Source organism: Corvus cornix, chromosome 1 (genome assembly GCF_000738735.6).
Source record: "Corvus cornix cornix isolate S_Up_H32 chromosome 1, ASM73873v5, whole genome shotgun sequence".
NCBI lineage: Eukaryota > Metazoa > Chordata > Aves > Passeriformes > Corvidae > Corvus > Corvus cornix.
In genome coordinates, this window is record NC_046332.1 from 20,784,867 (window position 1) to 20,801,703 (window position 16,837).

Genomic DNA, 16,837 nt, shown 5'->3' on the forward strand with positions numbered 1-16,837 from the left:
TTGTTCTTTCAGTTTCCACAGCGCTAGGTGGGGTATGTTTCAGTGGCGCAATCAGATCATCGACGCAAAGCGAGAATGAGCGTTATTTAGGCCAAGTTTGTTTATGCTGTATTTTGCTCCAAAGACACAACTGACTCATATCAACATGGTCCTAACTCTTCTCTGTAAGGACATTTTTAAAGGCTGTTTATTAAAACAATGTTACCAGCCCATCTAGTCATTTGACCTTTCAACATTGGTCACGTATCATCTTGTGTTTCTTTTGGCAGTTTCATCCTTTAAGTTTGTCTAAGCTCCTGGGGCTGTGTGAGCAGCAACTAATGAGAGTGTGGAAGAAAAGAAGTGCTCTAGGGATGGTCATTCTTCTTCCCTTCATAAACAATGGGTAGTGGGAGAGCAGAGAAAATGCATTAGAAATTTATTTCCTCTTCTGTCTGGTTAAGTTCCTCTAATTTCATAATGTCAGCCTGGAAGGTGGGGTCCTCCCCAATTTTTCCAGCCAAAGAGGATTGTTAGCTTCTACTACTTGTTAAACTCTAGAGTAAAACATTCCTGCTCTTCCAAAACCTATTCAATCCAGACTGACCATGATCCTTCCTTGAGGAGTCTCTTACATGCATGCCAGTTAGTTTTGGCTTTTTGAAGTGTCAGAATATAACAGAGAAAGAAGGGAAGGAAGGGAAGGAAGGGAAGGAAGGAAGGACAAACAAGGGTCTCTTAAAGCAATGTTGCCATGTGCTGTTTCACAGAATGCTTGAGATTTGCAATCCTGTAAGCAATGTGCTGTAGGTATATGGTCACAAGTTAAGATTCCTGATCTATGGTATAATTTACATCCCTGATTTTCCTCTGAAGATACGGAATAACTTATTTGCCATCTTCTTTCATGATGGCAACAATTGTTTTAATAACTAATGTTCCTAATACCTATATGCTTATATTCTCTCTCTGAAAAATATGGTTGATAGCGCCATTCCTACAGACAATGGGCTGATGTTTCCAAAATAGTTTGTACAAGTAGTAAATTTCACTAGGCCTAGGAATATCTAAAGTAGTCACATTTTGGAAACTGAGAAGAAAGCTTTGACAATATGGGTAGATTTCAACTGCAGCTGTTACAGATATGTGAAGGTGAGCAGTCTAATTATAGCAGCTGGGGAACATGGATTTCATGTCAATTATTCATTCTTGGTTGAAAAACTAAATTTTTTATGTATTTAAATGTATTTGGCGTTTTTATGTTGCTATCATTGTAGCCATCCATTATTCAACAAAGAAAGGATGCTCTTGTCAATATAAGAATTGTTTACTAATAAAAAGGTTGATAATAATTATGATTAGAAGTTCTGCAGTAGAGGTTACACAATTGCTCACTACAGCTTCAGAGCTGCTTATTGATTGTAAAGCTTCTGATGAGAAATACAATAAAATGAACACCTTCTTCTAATAAATGTGTTCCATCCTGTTTGTTAGTCACAGGAACAAGAGGGCTACTTTAAAAGCAGATCATCTATAACATAATTCTTTCACCAGAAGACAAAATGGAAATGTAAAACTTGCTAACAATAAAGAAAAAATAAAGAAGGAAGATTTTTTTCTATCCTCATATAATGACAATGATTGAAACCTTCACTTAGTTTAAGACCATGTTCACACCAATGCAAAACTGTTATTAGGTAGCAGACAGTAATGGCTTTAGTAGAATAAGTAGCCTCCATCCATTTCCCCAAGGAAATGTCCATCTTACTAGTGGAGATTGGCCTTCCAGCTTTTTAAACTTTGGTATGTGTTTAAGGTGTACCCATCCATTGTTTTTAAAGCTTTTCAGAAGTATTTAGAATAGAACAAAAATACCTATCCTTAGGTAAATGATTGGCACGTTGTCATCAAATGCTGACTTTTCATGCAAATGTTCTTTCACGTGAAGTAGACCAGATGTCATAAAGTGCAAAATTAACATTACCTGATTCTGATTAGAGCAGAATATATTTAGCATGGAAGGTGATTGTCAGAGTTATTTTCTTTCTTGTAATTCAGATATAACTAAAAAAAATCCTCCTTTAATGTATTTAGCATTTTTATATTGCTAGCATTACAGTCTACCTTCTCTCATCACTTGATTGTATTATTAAGCATTCAGAATTTGTTCCTAATTCTCATTTTTGGTATCAGCTGTTTTCTTGCTTTAATAACTGTGGGGTCCATTCATGTGTTCCTTTTTTTTTTTTTTTTGTGGTATTAATATAATGGAATATTCACTTTCAGGCAAGAAGTAATCTGGGTCAAAGAGAAGTGAACAGCAGAACAGTCCAAGTATTTAGCATAAAAATATAAGAAGCATGTGAGTGGCTGACCACTTGTGCTTTAGAAACAATCCCACTAAACAAAATTACTCTGAGTTAATCTACTTTAATCAGGCTACGCACCCAAGAGTGCTGCTGGTTTACAAATGTGCACCTGGTTCTGGAATAGTCTATGTTCTAAATATAGTATCCCTGAGAATATATTTCTATCCTGTGACCAAATTGTAATTGCATATGTTTCAGATGTTTTGCTGTAGTTAAATGTCAGCTTTTCTTAGCATTCTGGACTAATCCCCAGTGAGTGCTCCGAAGATCCTTAAGAGAAAAAAGAACTGGGGCTTCCTAAGATGTCAAATACTGTGTTTTTATTAAGCAAAACATCTCAAGCTGAGAGAAAGAGATCAAAATGCAATATTACCGCACTAGCCCGTGGGAACTGAAGCAATAGCATAACCATCAGGGACCAGGGCCAGAGCCATATCCAGTGTTAACTTGGGACAGGCGTGGTATTGGATTAGAACCCTCTATTTTTATTATTCAGTTCAATTACTATTATGGCAGTTATCCCAAGGCACTACTTTTATCTTTTTTTCTCTTTTTTCAGATTATATTCAGTGATAATAAGAAGTTGGTCCCTGTCACAATAATCAAACAAAGTAAGTTTTTGAATTTTTTTAAGTTTATTCTCATACTCTGCAAGAGTAATCTGAGATTAAAATGAGTGTCAGGGCAATGGGATGGCCTGCAGCTGGCCCTATAATACCATAAGCATAGAATGTCAGTTTCACCAAAATTGATATGCCAGGGGAAAAAGGTGTACGATTAAGAGATGATATAGAAGAAACACAGTTTGCAGTCTCTTAAACTGAATGTAAATACAGAAAAGATTAGGATGGTGTTCTCATCTGCAAATATTGAGGAAATATTTTTAGAATGCTGAGGTTTGTTTCTGGTGTGGTTTTATTTCTTATTTTGAGGTTTTTAAAATTAGCTTCTAATCTCCCTGTGTTGTCTCCACAGTCATTCAAAATCGGACGCAGTCAAAAGCACCAGATAGTTCTTCTCTCCCAGGAGCAATATTAGGTGATTAGAAGATATTTTTACTGTTTTTCTTTACCCGTGGTTGAAACTTCAAATTGTGCAAATGCTTTTAATTTTCTTGATCTTAATAGTTTTTCCTTGTATATCAAAGAGTATTTTGCAGCTGGTTCAGACAGTATTTTTTATATTTTATGGTGGCACAGGTGGTTCAAGAGTGTTGTAGCTTAAGCGAAACAGAATCATCTTATCGTCACTGGATTTAACAGAAGACACTGTCACTGTTTTAGGCAAGGAGTTCTTTCGCACTTCAAGTGAGGTTCTATGGCAAAGATCTTGTTGAGATGAGGGATTTTTCTTACTGGGCTTTTAAGGTAGCACAGTAGCATCCCATCTACAGTCACAAACCTGACATATTAAACTACAGAAATCTTGCAATTAGAATTTGTTGTTAGATCTCAGGGCATTACTGTTTCCCTCCAAGCCATTCAGTTTCATGCTTTATGTTCATTTGATCTATAAGAATACACAATATTGGCTTAGAACATAAAAATGGGAGAAAGTCTGTCAGATAGTGCTCAGTGTGGTGAACTACTGGTCAGCCTGAAATAGCCATGAAAGGCTCACTGCATCATGCACCTTGTGACCAATTTATTCCTGAATTTATTGCTTAGTCCTTTATATATGTAAATATTTTCTATGACTGCCTAACTTGGGCTTAAGTTTTCTTTGTGTGAGTCTCAGTGTATTGATACGAATCAAACACACACCATCTGGTGTTGAGCCTGCTTGGCCCACCAGACAGCATGTCCCAGTATCTGTGATGCTGCAGTGTTCCAGTATTGAATGGTTTTCAACTCTGATGAGTCATGAAATGGTGGTAATAGAAGGAGTGGTGTAAAGGGGAAAGAGCACCAAATGGGAGCAATAATTACGGGCTAGAGCAAACTCATTTCCCAGATACTCAGACTAAACTGACAGTAGTTCAGTAGTAGTTGCTTACATTTCTCAGAGAGCAGACTGTGTGTTTTCATCTCTTCTGGAATTAATGGCACACGTCTTTCTCTGTAGTGCACCTCATTGTTCCAGGTCTCAACGAAAGTCAGCAGAAACTTCCTCCTCTCCTGACAATAGATGACATACCTCAAGCATCCAGGAAAAAACTGGGTAAGCAGAAATGCTAGGCAAACGAAAAACACTGAAAACCATTTTGCACTGTGAAAATAATGATTCATAAGTCATTAAATCCTTGCTGTAAATTTTATTTTTGAAGTGTCTTTTAATGAACAGAACAAAACCAAAAATTCGTGTGTTTAACACAGCTTGTAGTGATTGTGCAGTGGAAGTTCGTTGGGTCCTAAAGGTACTCAGCTTTCCACATTTATCCATGTTGGCTTACTAAGTCAAACTAAAGTGGGACAGAAATAAATCTGTGGTAAAAGAGAGCAGATACATCTTTGTAATTACTCTCTAATGTCTGTTCTTTTAGCTAAGAATGAAACTGGAGTATGGCCTGCTGAATCCAAAACACCAGAAGTTCAAGAAATCTCCCCACAGTCCCTTCCAGGTAATGAAAATTCTGTTTTTAGAAACTCTGTGGAATATCTTTGCCAAATATATAAACTAAAATTAAACCCATCTTTGTGCTGCTTAATCTACAGTTAAAATAGTGGTTGGAAAACAGGAGGATAGTGGCCGAACTGGCAAGGAGTGGTAATGTGGATAAGAATCTCAATCTAATTTTGGAGGAAAGTTTCAGGTGATATAACTGTTAAGTTTATAAAACTAAGAATTAGAACCATATCTTTGTGGGGTGATGGGTGCCTTGAAATTGTGAAAAAAGGCAAAATGAGTTTTTTTGTGATGCACCTTTAGATTCTGACTTTAATGAAATATATGAAGAAGAAAATTAAGGATAAGAACATGATTGTTTGAAATGGATGCATGAGGTTTAGACGGAACAGTGAAAAGTTCTATTTTGGGGGTGCAGAGGATGACATCACAATGTTCCATTTCAGTTCAGGTCTGAACATATTAATCTTAACCACATTCTCCCTGTGGACTTACTGGTCCTATTAATGTAAATACATGGGAAAGGAATATAACATTTGATCCTAGGCTATGTGTCTGTGAAATATATATTAACTCGCATATTTGGAAGATTGAAGTTTTTTGTCATCTATTCAGGGCTGAAAAAATACCACTTATTTAAAAGGGTGTAGTAAGATGCTACTTTTGACTGTTCAAAAATGTAAAGTGAAATTTTAAATACTGCAAGATTTACTGCCTCCATTTGCTTAGGAGGCAAATTAGTGTAACACAGACAGACTACTTTATGAATTCGTATGACAAGTACAGTCCTATATTTTAACATTTTTAGTATGGGTGGGGAAAAGGATTGGAAAGAGCTGAATTGTTCAGAGTCAAATGATGAAGATTAACATTTCACCCACTTTATTGACCCACATTTCAGAATTGTTTAAGAAGGCATATGCCTATCTTCATTTTCTGTAGTCTGGCTCTAATCCTACAACTGAGTCTGAAGTCTTGATTCTGCTGTCACAAGAGACAATAGCTGGCTTCTGCCAACTTCTTTGCTGAAAAGAAGAAGGGATGCTTGAACTGTGGCAAGAATTTAAAATTAAAAAGGAATTTGAGGGAAAAATGACCAAAGGTTTGCTTTGGTTTGGTTTAGACATCTTATGTGATCTTGCTGGCATTACTCTATCCTATCTATCAAGTCTTTCCTGGCTGGATGAAGTGGAGTAGCACTTGATTTCTTTGACATCACAGAATTCATGCAGATACTGCCCCTAAATATGACCGTGTTTATTTTAGTCCTTAAATATATAAAAAACGCTATGCTTAACTTCATCACACCATCTTAGTCTTAAAAAAAAAAACAGAATAAAAAACCCTCCCAATGACTACATAGGGAATTAAAAATGTGTGGGGCAAAAAAATGCAGCAAAATCATGTAATCGTTGACAACAACCTTTCAGACTAACTGCTCCATCTTTTTTATTTTTTTTCCTGGGAAAATGTTTGAAGAATTTTATTTTCTACTCAATAGATAACTGTATTTACCAAATTCTACTTTAAACCATCCATTCCTTTCTGCAAAACCTTCAGATGGATAGCTCTTTTCTGTTCATCCTAAATATTAAGAGGAAAAAAAATGATGCTTCTTCACAAGAATTTATTATCAAAGGTTGCATTGAAAATGTGTGGATGCTTTTTAGAAAGCCATAAGCAGTCTTTTTAGGTTGTTTGATTGGTTTGTTTTCTCTTATAGTTCAAGGTCTCTTGTGGAATTAAATTTTGTGGCTATGTTGCTAGATTATTTTCCTTGTTTAAGTAACTGCTGTTTAAGAACTGGCAATCTACAAGTATATTTTCTAGAACTTTGCCATTTTTGTGAAAGTGAGAACTGAATAAATTTAAATGGTTGTTTATCCATCAGAATCCATGTCCTCAAATCCTAACCCTCAAGCTTGGATTCATCCAATCAAAATGTATCATTACTTGTGACAGAATGTATTGGTCAGTCAGGTAAAGAGTGTGAAATGTGGCACCTGAGGAGGAGAGCGCTGGTTCATTCCATTTCCTTTCCTTTGTGCTCTGTAATTATATTTATGTACCAGCATGTAGAATTTCTAACCATGTCTAGACATAACACAGAATTGTATTTTTATGAAGTTGGGATAGTGTTTCATTATACTGGTAATACTTGGCAAGTACTGTCTTTCCTTGTAACAATTAAGTAACAATGTTTTACAACTAAACACATTGCTGTCACACCAATAGTTACTGAAATATTTAGAATAATTTTCATTTTCCATTTCAAGCATCCTTTGTGGTTTTGCTTCTGTTTCTTTAAAAAAAAAAAAAAAAAAAGGTGGTGACCATTCCTTTCAGATATTTGTTGATCTCAGCACCAGTGCCTCATGTTAAAGTAAGAGTATGTCACTCTATTTACATTAAAAAATGTATCCATTATGGTTGCAGTCTTTCAGAGAAAAAAAAAGGAAGTCAGGAAACAGGGAAGTGAAAGTGAATCCTTTAGAAGGAAAATATTCTTTTAGTGTAATTCTGTCTTGCTATGGCATATGGAAAAATAACTTGAATACTTAAGGATTTTAGCCAGACTTTTATGAGTAACTTAAGTGAGAGATCTCAGCACCAACCTTTTGCAAGGGTTGCATTTAGGAGACAGTTTAATATATAGGCATAATTAATTGAGCTTAGCAATAGGATCTACTTCACTGTATTTCATTCAGACGTTGCTATTTGAAAAATCATACTGGATTCTTTGAGTAACACATAATAATTATTTGCTGGGGAAGGTTTAAGGACTAGTGCCAGACTGGCAACAGAACATTGATTTAAAAGAAGCTCTGTGCTGCAGCAGCTATTGTGTCATCAGCCATGCTAGAAGAGAAGAAAGGAGCTCCAAGTATTTCAGCAAGCAGTCTATCTGAAAGGCTCTGTGAGCTGGGCTGCCCTAGTATTCCACTGGCTCTTTACCAAAGGGTGTGGTTTGGGATGTGACACAGTTTAGTAACTTTTGTTCATGTATTTGTCCACCAGGCATCCCATCATTTTCTTAATTTCAATCCTTCCCTCCCTTGGCATGCATTTCCATGGAAAGACTTGTTAGTAAACTCTTTCATTCTTTGTTTTTGCCAGGCTTGTTACAGTATTTTCCACTCAGGATTAATTTAGTCTTGACACAACAACACAAATCTGTACTGCTTTCCTCAATCTTTGAATTGTTGTCTAATATACCTCAGACTACCGCTACAACTTTTTCTCCTCTAAATGGGTCTTTCTGTTAATTTCACAGGGAAATTAGAGCCCACCAACACTTAGAAATATGAGCACATTAGTCTGAGACATGAAAGCACTAGTTGCTTTAAAAAAAAAAAAAAGAAAAAAGAAAAAAGAAGCTAGTTATTTCTTTATGTAAGGGGTTATACTACAATTTAGTGAATTAGATTAGTGAAATACAGAATAGACTTGAAAAGAAAAGTGTGAAAAGTGCTGGCTCTGAATTCATTAGCTAGGGTTAATGTTCAGTTGAAATAACTCCTTTGTAGCCATGTCGCCCAAGTTCTCTTCCTTCTGTCCTCCTTCCGGCCCCTGAAGTGTTCCCCTTGTGCTCACATGGTATATCAGGAATGAGATTAATGTTTTCATCAGAATATCTTAATTCCAGTTGTAGATGAAAAGAAGGTCAAGGGAAATTAGAGGAACCATAGTTTAAGAAATGTTGTCTGAGTGCATTCTTGCTGTGTTCCACGTGGGGATAGTAAAGTAACTTGGCTGTGTTAATGCTCTACTTTGTAGCCTTGAACCACTACAATAGGCCTAATTTACCTGGTACCCTGGAATAGTCAGAGGCATTTCTCTTTTCTCTAATTTAGCTTTCAGAGCCTAAACTTTCTTCTTCCTGTATCTTTTTTTAACAAAAATGTCTGCCTCAGTTTCATGTCATCCCTACAATATTTCGTGCAAAACTGAGAGCTTGGTTTCTTTTGTTCCAGTTCTAGGCATGCTTTATCTTATTCAGCTTGCTCAGCTAATTTAGCTGACAAGGCACATTTCATTTGAGTATAAACCCTCTGACCTTTTAAAAAAAAATCCAAACATCATGAATTCTGTATTTGCATTTGGTGTGGAATTGTTTGGGGGTTTTTTTCATTATTGCACCTCACAAATAAGAAATATTAGCTTTTGAAGTGCTTCTGAGGTACAGGTTTGATAGTTGTTGCCTCAGTGTTTCTTATGACTGAATTTTCTCCCGCAAGTTTCATAGGGAGAAATTGCTCAACCTTCTCTGGACAATGAAATCCTCCTTGCACTGACAGTAACAGCACTGTAACTGATTTACAAGCTGAATTGAACCCTAACAAGGCAGCATCTGTAGAGATTCAAGAACGTGTGGCACTGAAAGCACCATACTCCAAACTAGAAAATAGTGTAATTGTTGTAACTGTAATAGCATCTAAATCCCACTATTTAGAATGTGGGAAACAGCATCCTTTTTTCCACTAAATGAAAGAAGAAGCTTATAAACCTCCATGATCAGTTCTTGCTTGAAGCATGTTCAGTAGATTGTGGAAAAAGCTTGGAGAGCATGCAGGAAAAACCAAACTCTCTTCTATTGCGTCTCAAAAAGAAAGTGATCTTTTATTAAATTAATATTAAAACTTAGTGCTATATTGATGCCAACCACCAATATTAACGATCTCTTCCAAATAGCAACGTGTGCTAAATACTGTGCAGTTTGCTCTGTGGAGGGAATTAATGCTCTTGTGACATTCAAGGCTGAGACCTTACCATTCTGTGTTCCGTATGCATAAGCTTTGTCATTTTACAATCTTAGATGATCAATTCTGTATAAACACCTCTGGGGTCTCCAGCAAGAAGCAGAGGAAAGAAGTGACCTTGACTTACTTATCGCTGGCATTAATTGTTACGTGAAACAGATGGCAGAGGATAGTTATACGGTCGTATATTAAAATATGGCCAGCAATTAAGTTTAGATACATTTAATGGCTTTTTAATAAACTGCCCATGTATTACTCTGAAAATACAGAATTAGAAGAATGAATGGAAATCAAAATCTATTCTATAATTACTAGAAAAATGAAAGAGCTGAGGTATTACAGGTGAGTATTTTTTATGTTCCTGAAAATTTTTATATTAGAAGGATTAAAAACCATTCAGAGTAACAGGGAAAATACTTGTAAATGCACTTTGTGATGTAATGGATCTTGTGTAAAATGCATTTTACACAATTTTACATAATGAATTTAAGAGGTTGTAACAGAAGTACAGTGTGAGTTTCTGACCTTAACTTTGCTCTTCATGACTTGTATTTTCTTTTATAATATAAAACTGCAGCAAAATAAATCCAAAACATCATATAGATTTCACATCTGAAAACAAAAGTAAATACTAATCATGATGGAGTTGAGCTGCTGTAGAAATCATTCTAATCATGTGACATGATGAAATGGTGATAAGAAAATCAGCAGGCTTTGGGCAGTAGATAAAGAAAAGTTCAGAGGGATTTTAAATTACATTAAGCTTCTTTCTTCTAGCTCAGGCTGAGAAAACACATGAACCTGAAGAATTTAAATCAACACCTAAACCCAAACTGGTGCAAACTCAAACCATACTCGGTAACTAATTTTTCTCTTTTTACATTCTTTCTACATTAAGTGCTTTTCTATCTCCAGCAGAATTTTTCTACTTCTTGCTGCATCCTCTTTGTGTTGGCTCCAAAGGAAGTCCTGATTAAAATATTCTGGTTCCTTTTGTGGTTGCCGTGACTAATGCTGGAATGAATTGTAAAGAAGGATGCACCTAGCTCTGGATGAACTGTGGCTTTCACAGATTTGTCTGCATGATTCAATTCGATTTTTCAAATTAATGCTTTCTGTCTATGTGATGTGCATGGTTGACATAACATAAAATTTCTCTCTGTAAAACTGATCTCCGTGATAGAATTGAAATAATTACCTCCTTGATTCTCTTCTGATTACAGGTTCATTTAGGTAACCAACAGATATGAATAAGAACAATTTTATATTGCATGTGATGTGATATAATTTTATTTGCCTTGAAGGAAAGAGAAGTTCTACTGATTTTTTTCATCTTTTGTCTCAGCGTTGTATGGTTAGTTTTGTGATTTGGTGTAACACCTATTTAGTTCTGGTATTCAGAATTCTAAATTCTCTAATGTTGATTTTATTGCTTGTACTTTCTTCCCTGAGCCATGCAAAATTATGAAGACAAATCTAAACTTGAGTTTGTATTTAATTCTATTTTTTTTAAAACATTGCTTGGATTTTTCTAAAGCAGAGCCAGCCTGCATACAGGATATGTATGATAAAGGGAAGGACCAGAAATGTTTGCAGACTAAAATGCAGATCTTCCCATGAAGAGGACTACCAATGCTTCTCAAGAAATGTATTTTATACAATCCTATTTATGCACATTAATATCTCACTCTCACTTTTTTCTTTTTTCATTTGCATTTGACAGCAGATTTCCGGAATTTACTGAAGCTAAACCATCAGTCAATCTATTTCATTTTAACTTTTAATCAGGTTTTTTTAACCATACTCAACTTTCCTTGGTTCTGCTATGTTTCAAAGATTGAAATATGAAAATTAATCAAGATGGATCATTGATTAATTTTAAACTAGCTGCTCATAGTTACTGATAGATGTTCACTGTCAGATTCCCATGATTTAGAGATCTTTGTTTAACAGCTAGGGAAAAAAGAATGCATACCTTTTTACGTGACAATTTATGTGTGGGTTTTTTTCTAAGTTGGAGCTACTTTTTCTTTTTGATTAAATATCATTGTTTTCAGCAGTGAGTGGTCCATAAGCCAAATATAAATATATGTTGTGCCCTGTAGTATTCTTAATCAAGTAAAATTTTGGTTATTTTTTTATCATAGCTTCTAATGAAATACAGTTACTTCCTTCTGGATCCAGAATCCCTGATGCTCCAAAAAGTCCATTGACAGAACTTGGTAATTACTTTCTTTGTAAATATGAGTAAACTTTAGTGAAAAATTGTCTTCACAAAACTTGTCCCAATAAGAGAAATAATATAACTGAAACAGTAACACACAAACTCCTTATATTCTACCTTTTTTGTGGTGCTTTGTACACCCTTTCATTACACAACTGGGCCCTAAGCTAATGCTTTGATGCTTGTGTTGGTGATGAGTGGGGATGTGTCAGCAAGTTATGAGCAAGTGGAGTGGGAAGAATATGATGTTTGTGTGGATGGTTTCTTCCTCCTCCCTTCTTTCTTACTCTCTTCTGCTGGCAGACATCTCAGATGTAAATTCACCCCATAGGGTGCCATTTGTGTATGTTAGGTATTATTTCTGTGTCCTTTTTGTTACTCTAAACTCAATTTTGTCCAGCTCCAAGTGTGCAGTTTTTGCAAATGACATTGTTGAGCTGTTTGTGGCAGGTGGTGTCCAGTGCCAAGCCTAGACCCCATCTCTTACCATCTCGTGCCTCCTCTCCTCTACGTCGTACCCTGTGTCTCCCTTTCCCAAGACCTCTGATTTCATAACAGGCCTGTATTTTCTCTGGGTTTGTGTTAGTCATAAATAGCTCATTCTACCAAAACTATTGCTTGTTGCTGCTTTCTGTATTAACAGCTATTACTCTAGTTACCTGGAGGGCCCTTGAATCAGGTTCATTTATATTTTGTTAAGCATTAGTCAGGAAGTTATCATAGAGTAGTGCTGGCTTATTTAGACAGCATACTTTTGCTTAATGTAGTCTGCCAAATTTTAAAATAACTTCCAGGAACACCTCTTAGTTAATGAAATGCATATTTGAAGAAGATTCTCAAGTACATTAAAATAATCTTCACAATTTCTTCTTAATTTGATAGATTTTTTTGACAGCTCTTCTCCAGATGTGTTTGAGGGGATGGGGAGAGACATTTGTTTTCACTGTAGTGAAAGACATTTGGTTAAATCCAGTTAGAGGCAGCATTGGAAAGAGAGAGACATGATGATTTAAGAACCTATTTGCTATAAATGTAGCTGAAAAACTGGAAATTATTAGGGATGTGAAATATTCTTTCTTTCTGAAAAAAAATCCTGTGTTAGTCTCAGTGGTAAAGGTGGAATAATAGCAACACTTGAGGAAAAAATAAGTATTTCATTCTAGTATTTATTCTGGTTTTGTTCTCATGTCTTGCATTCTCTCTGAATAGTTTCACTTGGCAAAAGTGGGATTTCATTATGTGAGGCTAGGTCAAGTCATTGGGTCAGCTGGAGCATCTGTGCTCCCCATGAAGTCACTGCTGAAGTCAAAGATATTCTGTGAGAGTCAGGGGGTGGTTATACAGAGGAGATTTCTCTGCACTGTGCCTCTGCATGCCTTGATCACCTGCTGTCATAAAATCAGCAAAGCAAGCAAAATTTAATTTATGAAGTTCAGCTGCGCCTGACTTGTATTCTGCCCTAGTTCCCCTGAAGAATGTTCTTCTTTATTTTTCTATCTTGATTGTGCTAGAGGGAGATCTCTCCTTTGTTTTGTAAACTTCGTGTGTGGTCAGTATATTTTGAATTCAAATGTTTCTGGAAAGATAGCTTTCTTAACATGCCTTCAATGTTCTGATGCCTTTGGGAGATCCCTTATAGTTCTTACTGGATGTAAATGGATCAATGGAGGCTTGTGCCAAAAGCTGTGAATCGTATGTATTTTGTTGGGAGTATTTTCTTCTCTATAAATATAGAATAGAATGGTTCCATTTGCAAGGGAATGATTTGCATTGCAATGATCATCTGATCCAGCTGCTGAGTCCAACTATATCAGGATAGTCACCTGAGATCCAAATTGTTAATGTGAAAAGATGGATTGAAAGTAAATGGGAAAGCAGATCTAATGTATGAAAAAAAGGCTGTTCACTTTTTGGCATGTATTCATATTGCCTATACTAGAAATGAACACTACACCTAATTATTTGAATGAGGCTTTTAACAGAAAGTAAAATGGTTACTGACCAGTACACACTGTTGGGTAGGATCTGTAGCAGGACAGTAGTGCAAAACCTGCACATGGTGGAAGCTTGTTCATGATGGCTTTTAGGTAAGAATGCCCAATTCCATCTTGACTCCATTTTCATTAAAGTACACCTCAGGTTATCCATACTTCAAAGTGAACAAACCAGAAGGTCTTGGTAATAATCCTCATTACAGATAACAGATAGTAGGTGTTGTTTACTAACTTTCACAATTATTTCACTGATTTCATTGTACTACTCTTTTCTTACATTTTCCCATTGCAACTCCTTTAAAAACTGTTATACATAATGTAATAGTGACCAGTTTATGGACACCTGCAAGTGGTATGAGTATCAAATTAGTTGTGTTTCAGTTGTAGCTGCCTCGCTGTGAATAAAATCTCTTAAGTAATAATGATTCAGCTTGATTAGATAAGACATGCCCAAATATGAATGGAATGAAGAGACATTCAAACCAAATAAAAACTTGCTAGTTACAGTTGAAATTAGATTTTGTATCACTTGCAAGGAGAGAGTCTGTCTTGGAATGATAAAATTTTATTTCATGTTTGCTCTTAGCTACTCAGAGGCCAGCCTTGAAATCCGTATCTTCTGCAGAAACGAGAGAGATGGAAATGGGTAATTAGCAGATTAGTTCAATGATTTTTTTTTCCATTATCTTAGCATCATGTAGATCTGTAAAGGTTACTCTTGGCTACCAACACTCACAGAGAGCTGCTTATTCACCATTCTTGTGTCTGCGTAACCACCTGAAAAATGTATTTACTCTCAGTTTAAAAACTGCCTAAACACAGTGTTGTCATGTCTCGTTGTTACCTTACTTCTTCCAGTTTAGCTGCAGCTCTTACCCAGAAAATTTAATAAGAGAGAATACCTTGCTGGTAAGAGATCTTTCAAGCATGTGGAACTTGCATTTCAAGGCCAGAAACGTCTGTTTGCAGCCATCACCTCCCCTTGTCACGGCTGTTGTCTCACATCTCCCTTTAGGCCATCTGCCATCTTGCTCAGCTTTGCATTAGCATCGTCTGGAGCTGCACAGCCTTCACTCAGCTATTTGATGCTAATCCATCAAGTCACAGCTCTCTCAGCATTTTAAACTTAGGTTCTTTTTTCAGCTTTTGAGGAAAAACAGACTGTTTCTTCAGGATCCAAACCATCTGGTACCAGAGAAGTGCAACCAACCCAATCCGGTAACGGTTTCTCATGAGGTTAATCCTCCCAACAGTGGAGGAGACAGTGCCTCTCATTAAATAGTTTGTTCAATTTGAGATAAATAAAGAACAACTGTAGGTATGAAAGCCCTGCATCAAGTATCAGATCTCTTTGTGACATTTTATATGAAATACTAAACGAGTAGTTCAGGGCGTTTTTCCATGTTTGGCAACAGCATGTAATTCTTAGTTTTAAAATTAAATTGGACTTACTGTAAATACCAAATTTAAATAGGACTGTCCACACCTGAGTTTCATAAGTAGAATATCCTGATTTGCTGAAGGATTCTGAGTTGTAAGAGATGAATGGAAACTGAAGAATTTCCAACATATTTTGAAACCGTCGCTCTTCTTTTAACCTTTCTGTATAAACATAGACATAATTCTGCCCAGATTTCTAAAATGGCACCATAAAAACATACCACTGAAGATTCAGATGCTTTCTAGTTGGTCCTTACAAAATTTCTATTATGTGTTTCTCTTATTTTATAGATGTTATTTGCTTGGGGCAACTGACAGTTTTCCAAAAGAAGGGAAAAAAGAATAAGATGAGAGCCAGTTGGAAAGATTTCATTTCATTAGCATGCCAATAGTGTAATGCCTGATGCATATGATTTTGGAATAAATTAACATTGAGGGAAATCCATTACTGAGGGGGAGATTGATTACAGCAGTAGTCAGCTCTTCACATGTCTGACAAAAGACAGTTTTTATGTTTCATTTGGTCCAGTTCCTGTTTTGTCATCCTTTTTCCTTCTCCAGTTTCAGCACCAGGATATCCTCCTTCCTGATCCTAGAAAAAAATTCCATGAATAACAGTTTGCTACTTTTTATCCGTAATTTTTTTCCTATTTTGAATAGCCTTGTGTTTCCTCTTTTAAACTCTATATTTCACCTTCTTTTTGTGTGAGTCTGATAACAATTTGGTCATTAATTGCATTAGGTATTAATGCATGGTTTTGGGAATCATTTTGAAGTCACACTTAATCAGTTATTGTACATTTCAGACTGTACCTTTCTGTGGAACATAACATGTTAAATATTATGCAAAAGTTTTGTCAGCTTATGAAGGAATACGATGCTGTTGCAGAATGTTTCTTGTCACTTCAAAACCACACAGCATTATTTTTGCTTTTATTTTCCAGTTTCATATGACTCTTTTCCTGTTATTTCTACTGCCCAAACTTTTACATCTTCAGATATACCAGGCACTGGTAAATTCTAGTAATATTCTTTCGCAAGCATAACCTTTGATTGGTTGGTGCTGAAAAGTTTGTTGCTGCTTCCATGTTGATGCTGATGATTTCAGACAGCTGTTGCATACTTCTTGCCTTGGGTGTTGCCCTGCATCTTATTTTTTCAACTCCTGTATCAACATCCTCATTCCTGTGATCAGGCAGAGCACAAGTCTAAAGCAAGTCCACAACTAGCTTACAGAATAATGCAGTATTGATCAAAGAGGTGTGTCGGGAAAAGATTCAAATTTTGCAAGGCTTAAGGCTGCTCCAGTCAAGTAAAATATCATACTTTCTAGTGATAAGATTTTTTTTGTTTCCTTCTTCCTGCCAGTTTTTCAATGTTCATATACAGTTTGCTGTGATTTTTTCCTATGTATTGTCTTTAAATAAGAAAGTCAACACAGCTAAGGCCAGGCCTTTCCAACTAACTCTACTTTGAGTTACAGCTTTGGGAATAGATTGTTTTTCC

The 16,837-nt window shown here is 36.0% G+C and overlaps 1 protein-coding gene across 44 annotated transcripts in view; it reads left to right on the forward strand.

Moving 5' to 3' along the window:
• Positions 1 to 16,837, forward strand: part of LOC104687181 (ABI family member 3 binding protein) — a 140,620-nt gene that overhangs the window by 46,582 nt on the left and 77,201 nt on the right. For 34 of the 44 annotated variants that reach the window (XM_039557964.1, XM_039558054.1, XM_039558030.1 and 31 more), the window contains exons 7-15: positions 2,908 to 2,959; positions 3,324 to 3,386; positions 4,413 to 4,508; positions 4,831 to 4,908; positions 10,451 to 10,531; positions 11,821 to 11,895; positions 14,478 to 14,537; positions 15,035 to 15,109; positions 16,276 to 16,344. In XM_039557964.1, coding sequence (XP_039413898.1) covers positions 2,908 to 2,959; positions 3,324 to 3,386; positions 4,413 to 4,508; positions 4,831 to 4,908; positions 10,451 to 10,531; positions 11,821 to 11,895; positions 14,478 to 14,537; positions 15,035 to 15,109; positions 16,276 to 16,344 — 649 coding nt within the window. The remainder of the gene's footprint in view (positions 1 to 2,907; positions 2,960 to 3,323; positions 3,387 to 4,412; positions 4,509 to 4,830; positions 4,909 to 10,450; positions 10,532 to 11,820; positions 11,896 to 14,477; positions 14,538 to 15,034; positions 15,110 to 16,275; positions 16,345 to 16,837) is intronic. The other 10 variants (XM_039558094.1, XM_039558118.1, XM_039558133.1 and 7 more) reach the window with 8 other exon arrangements.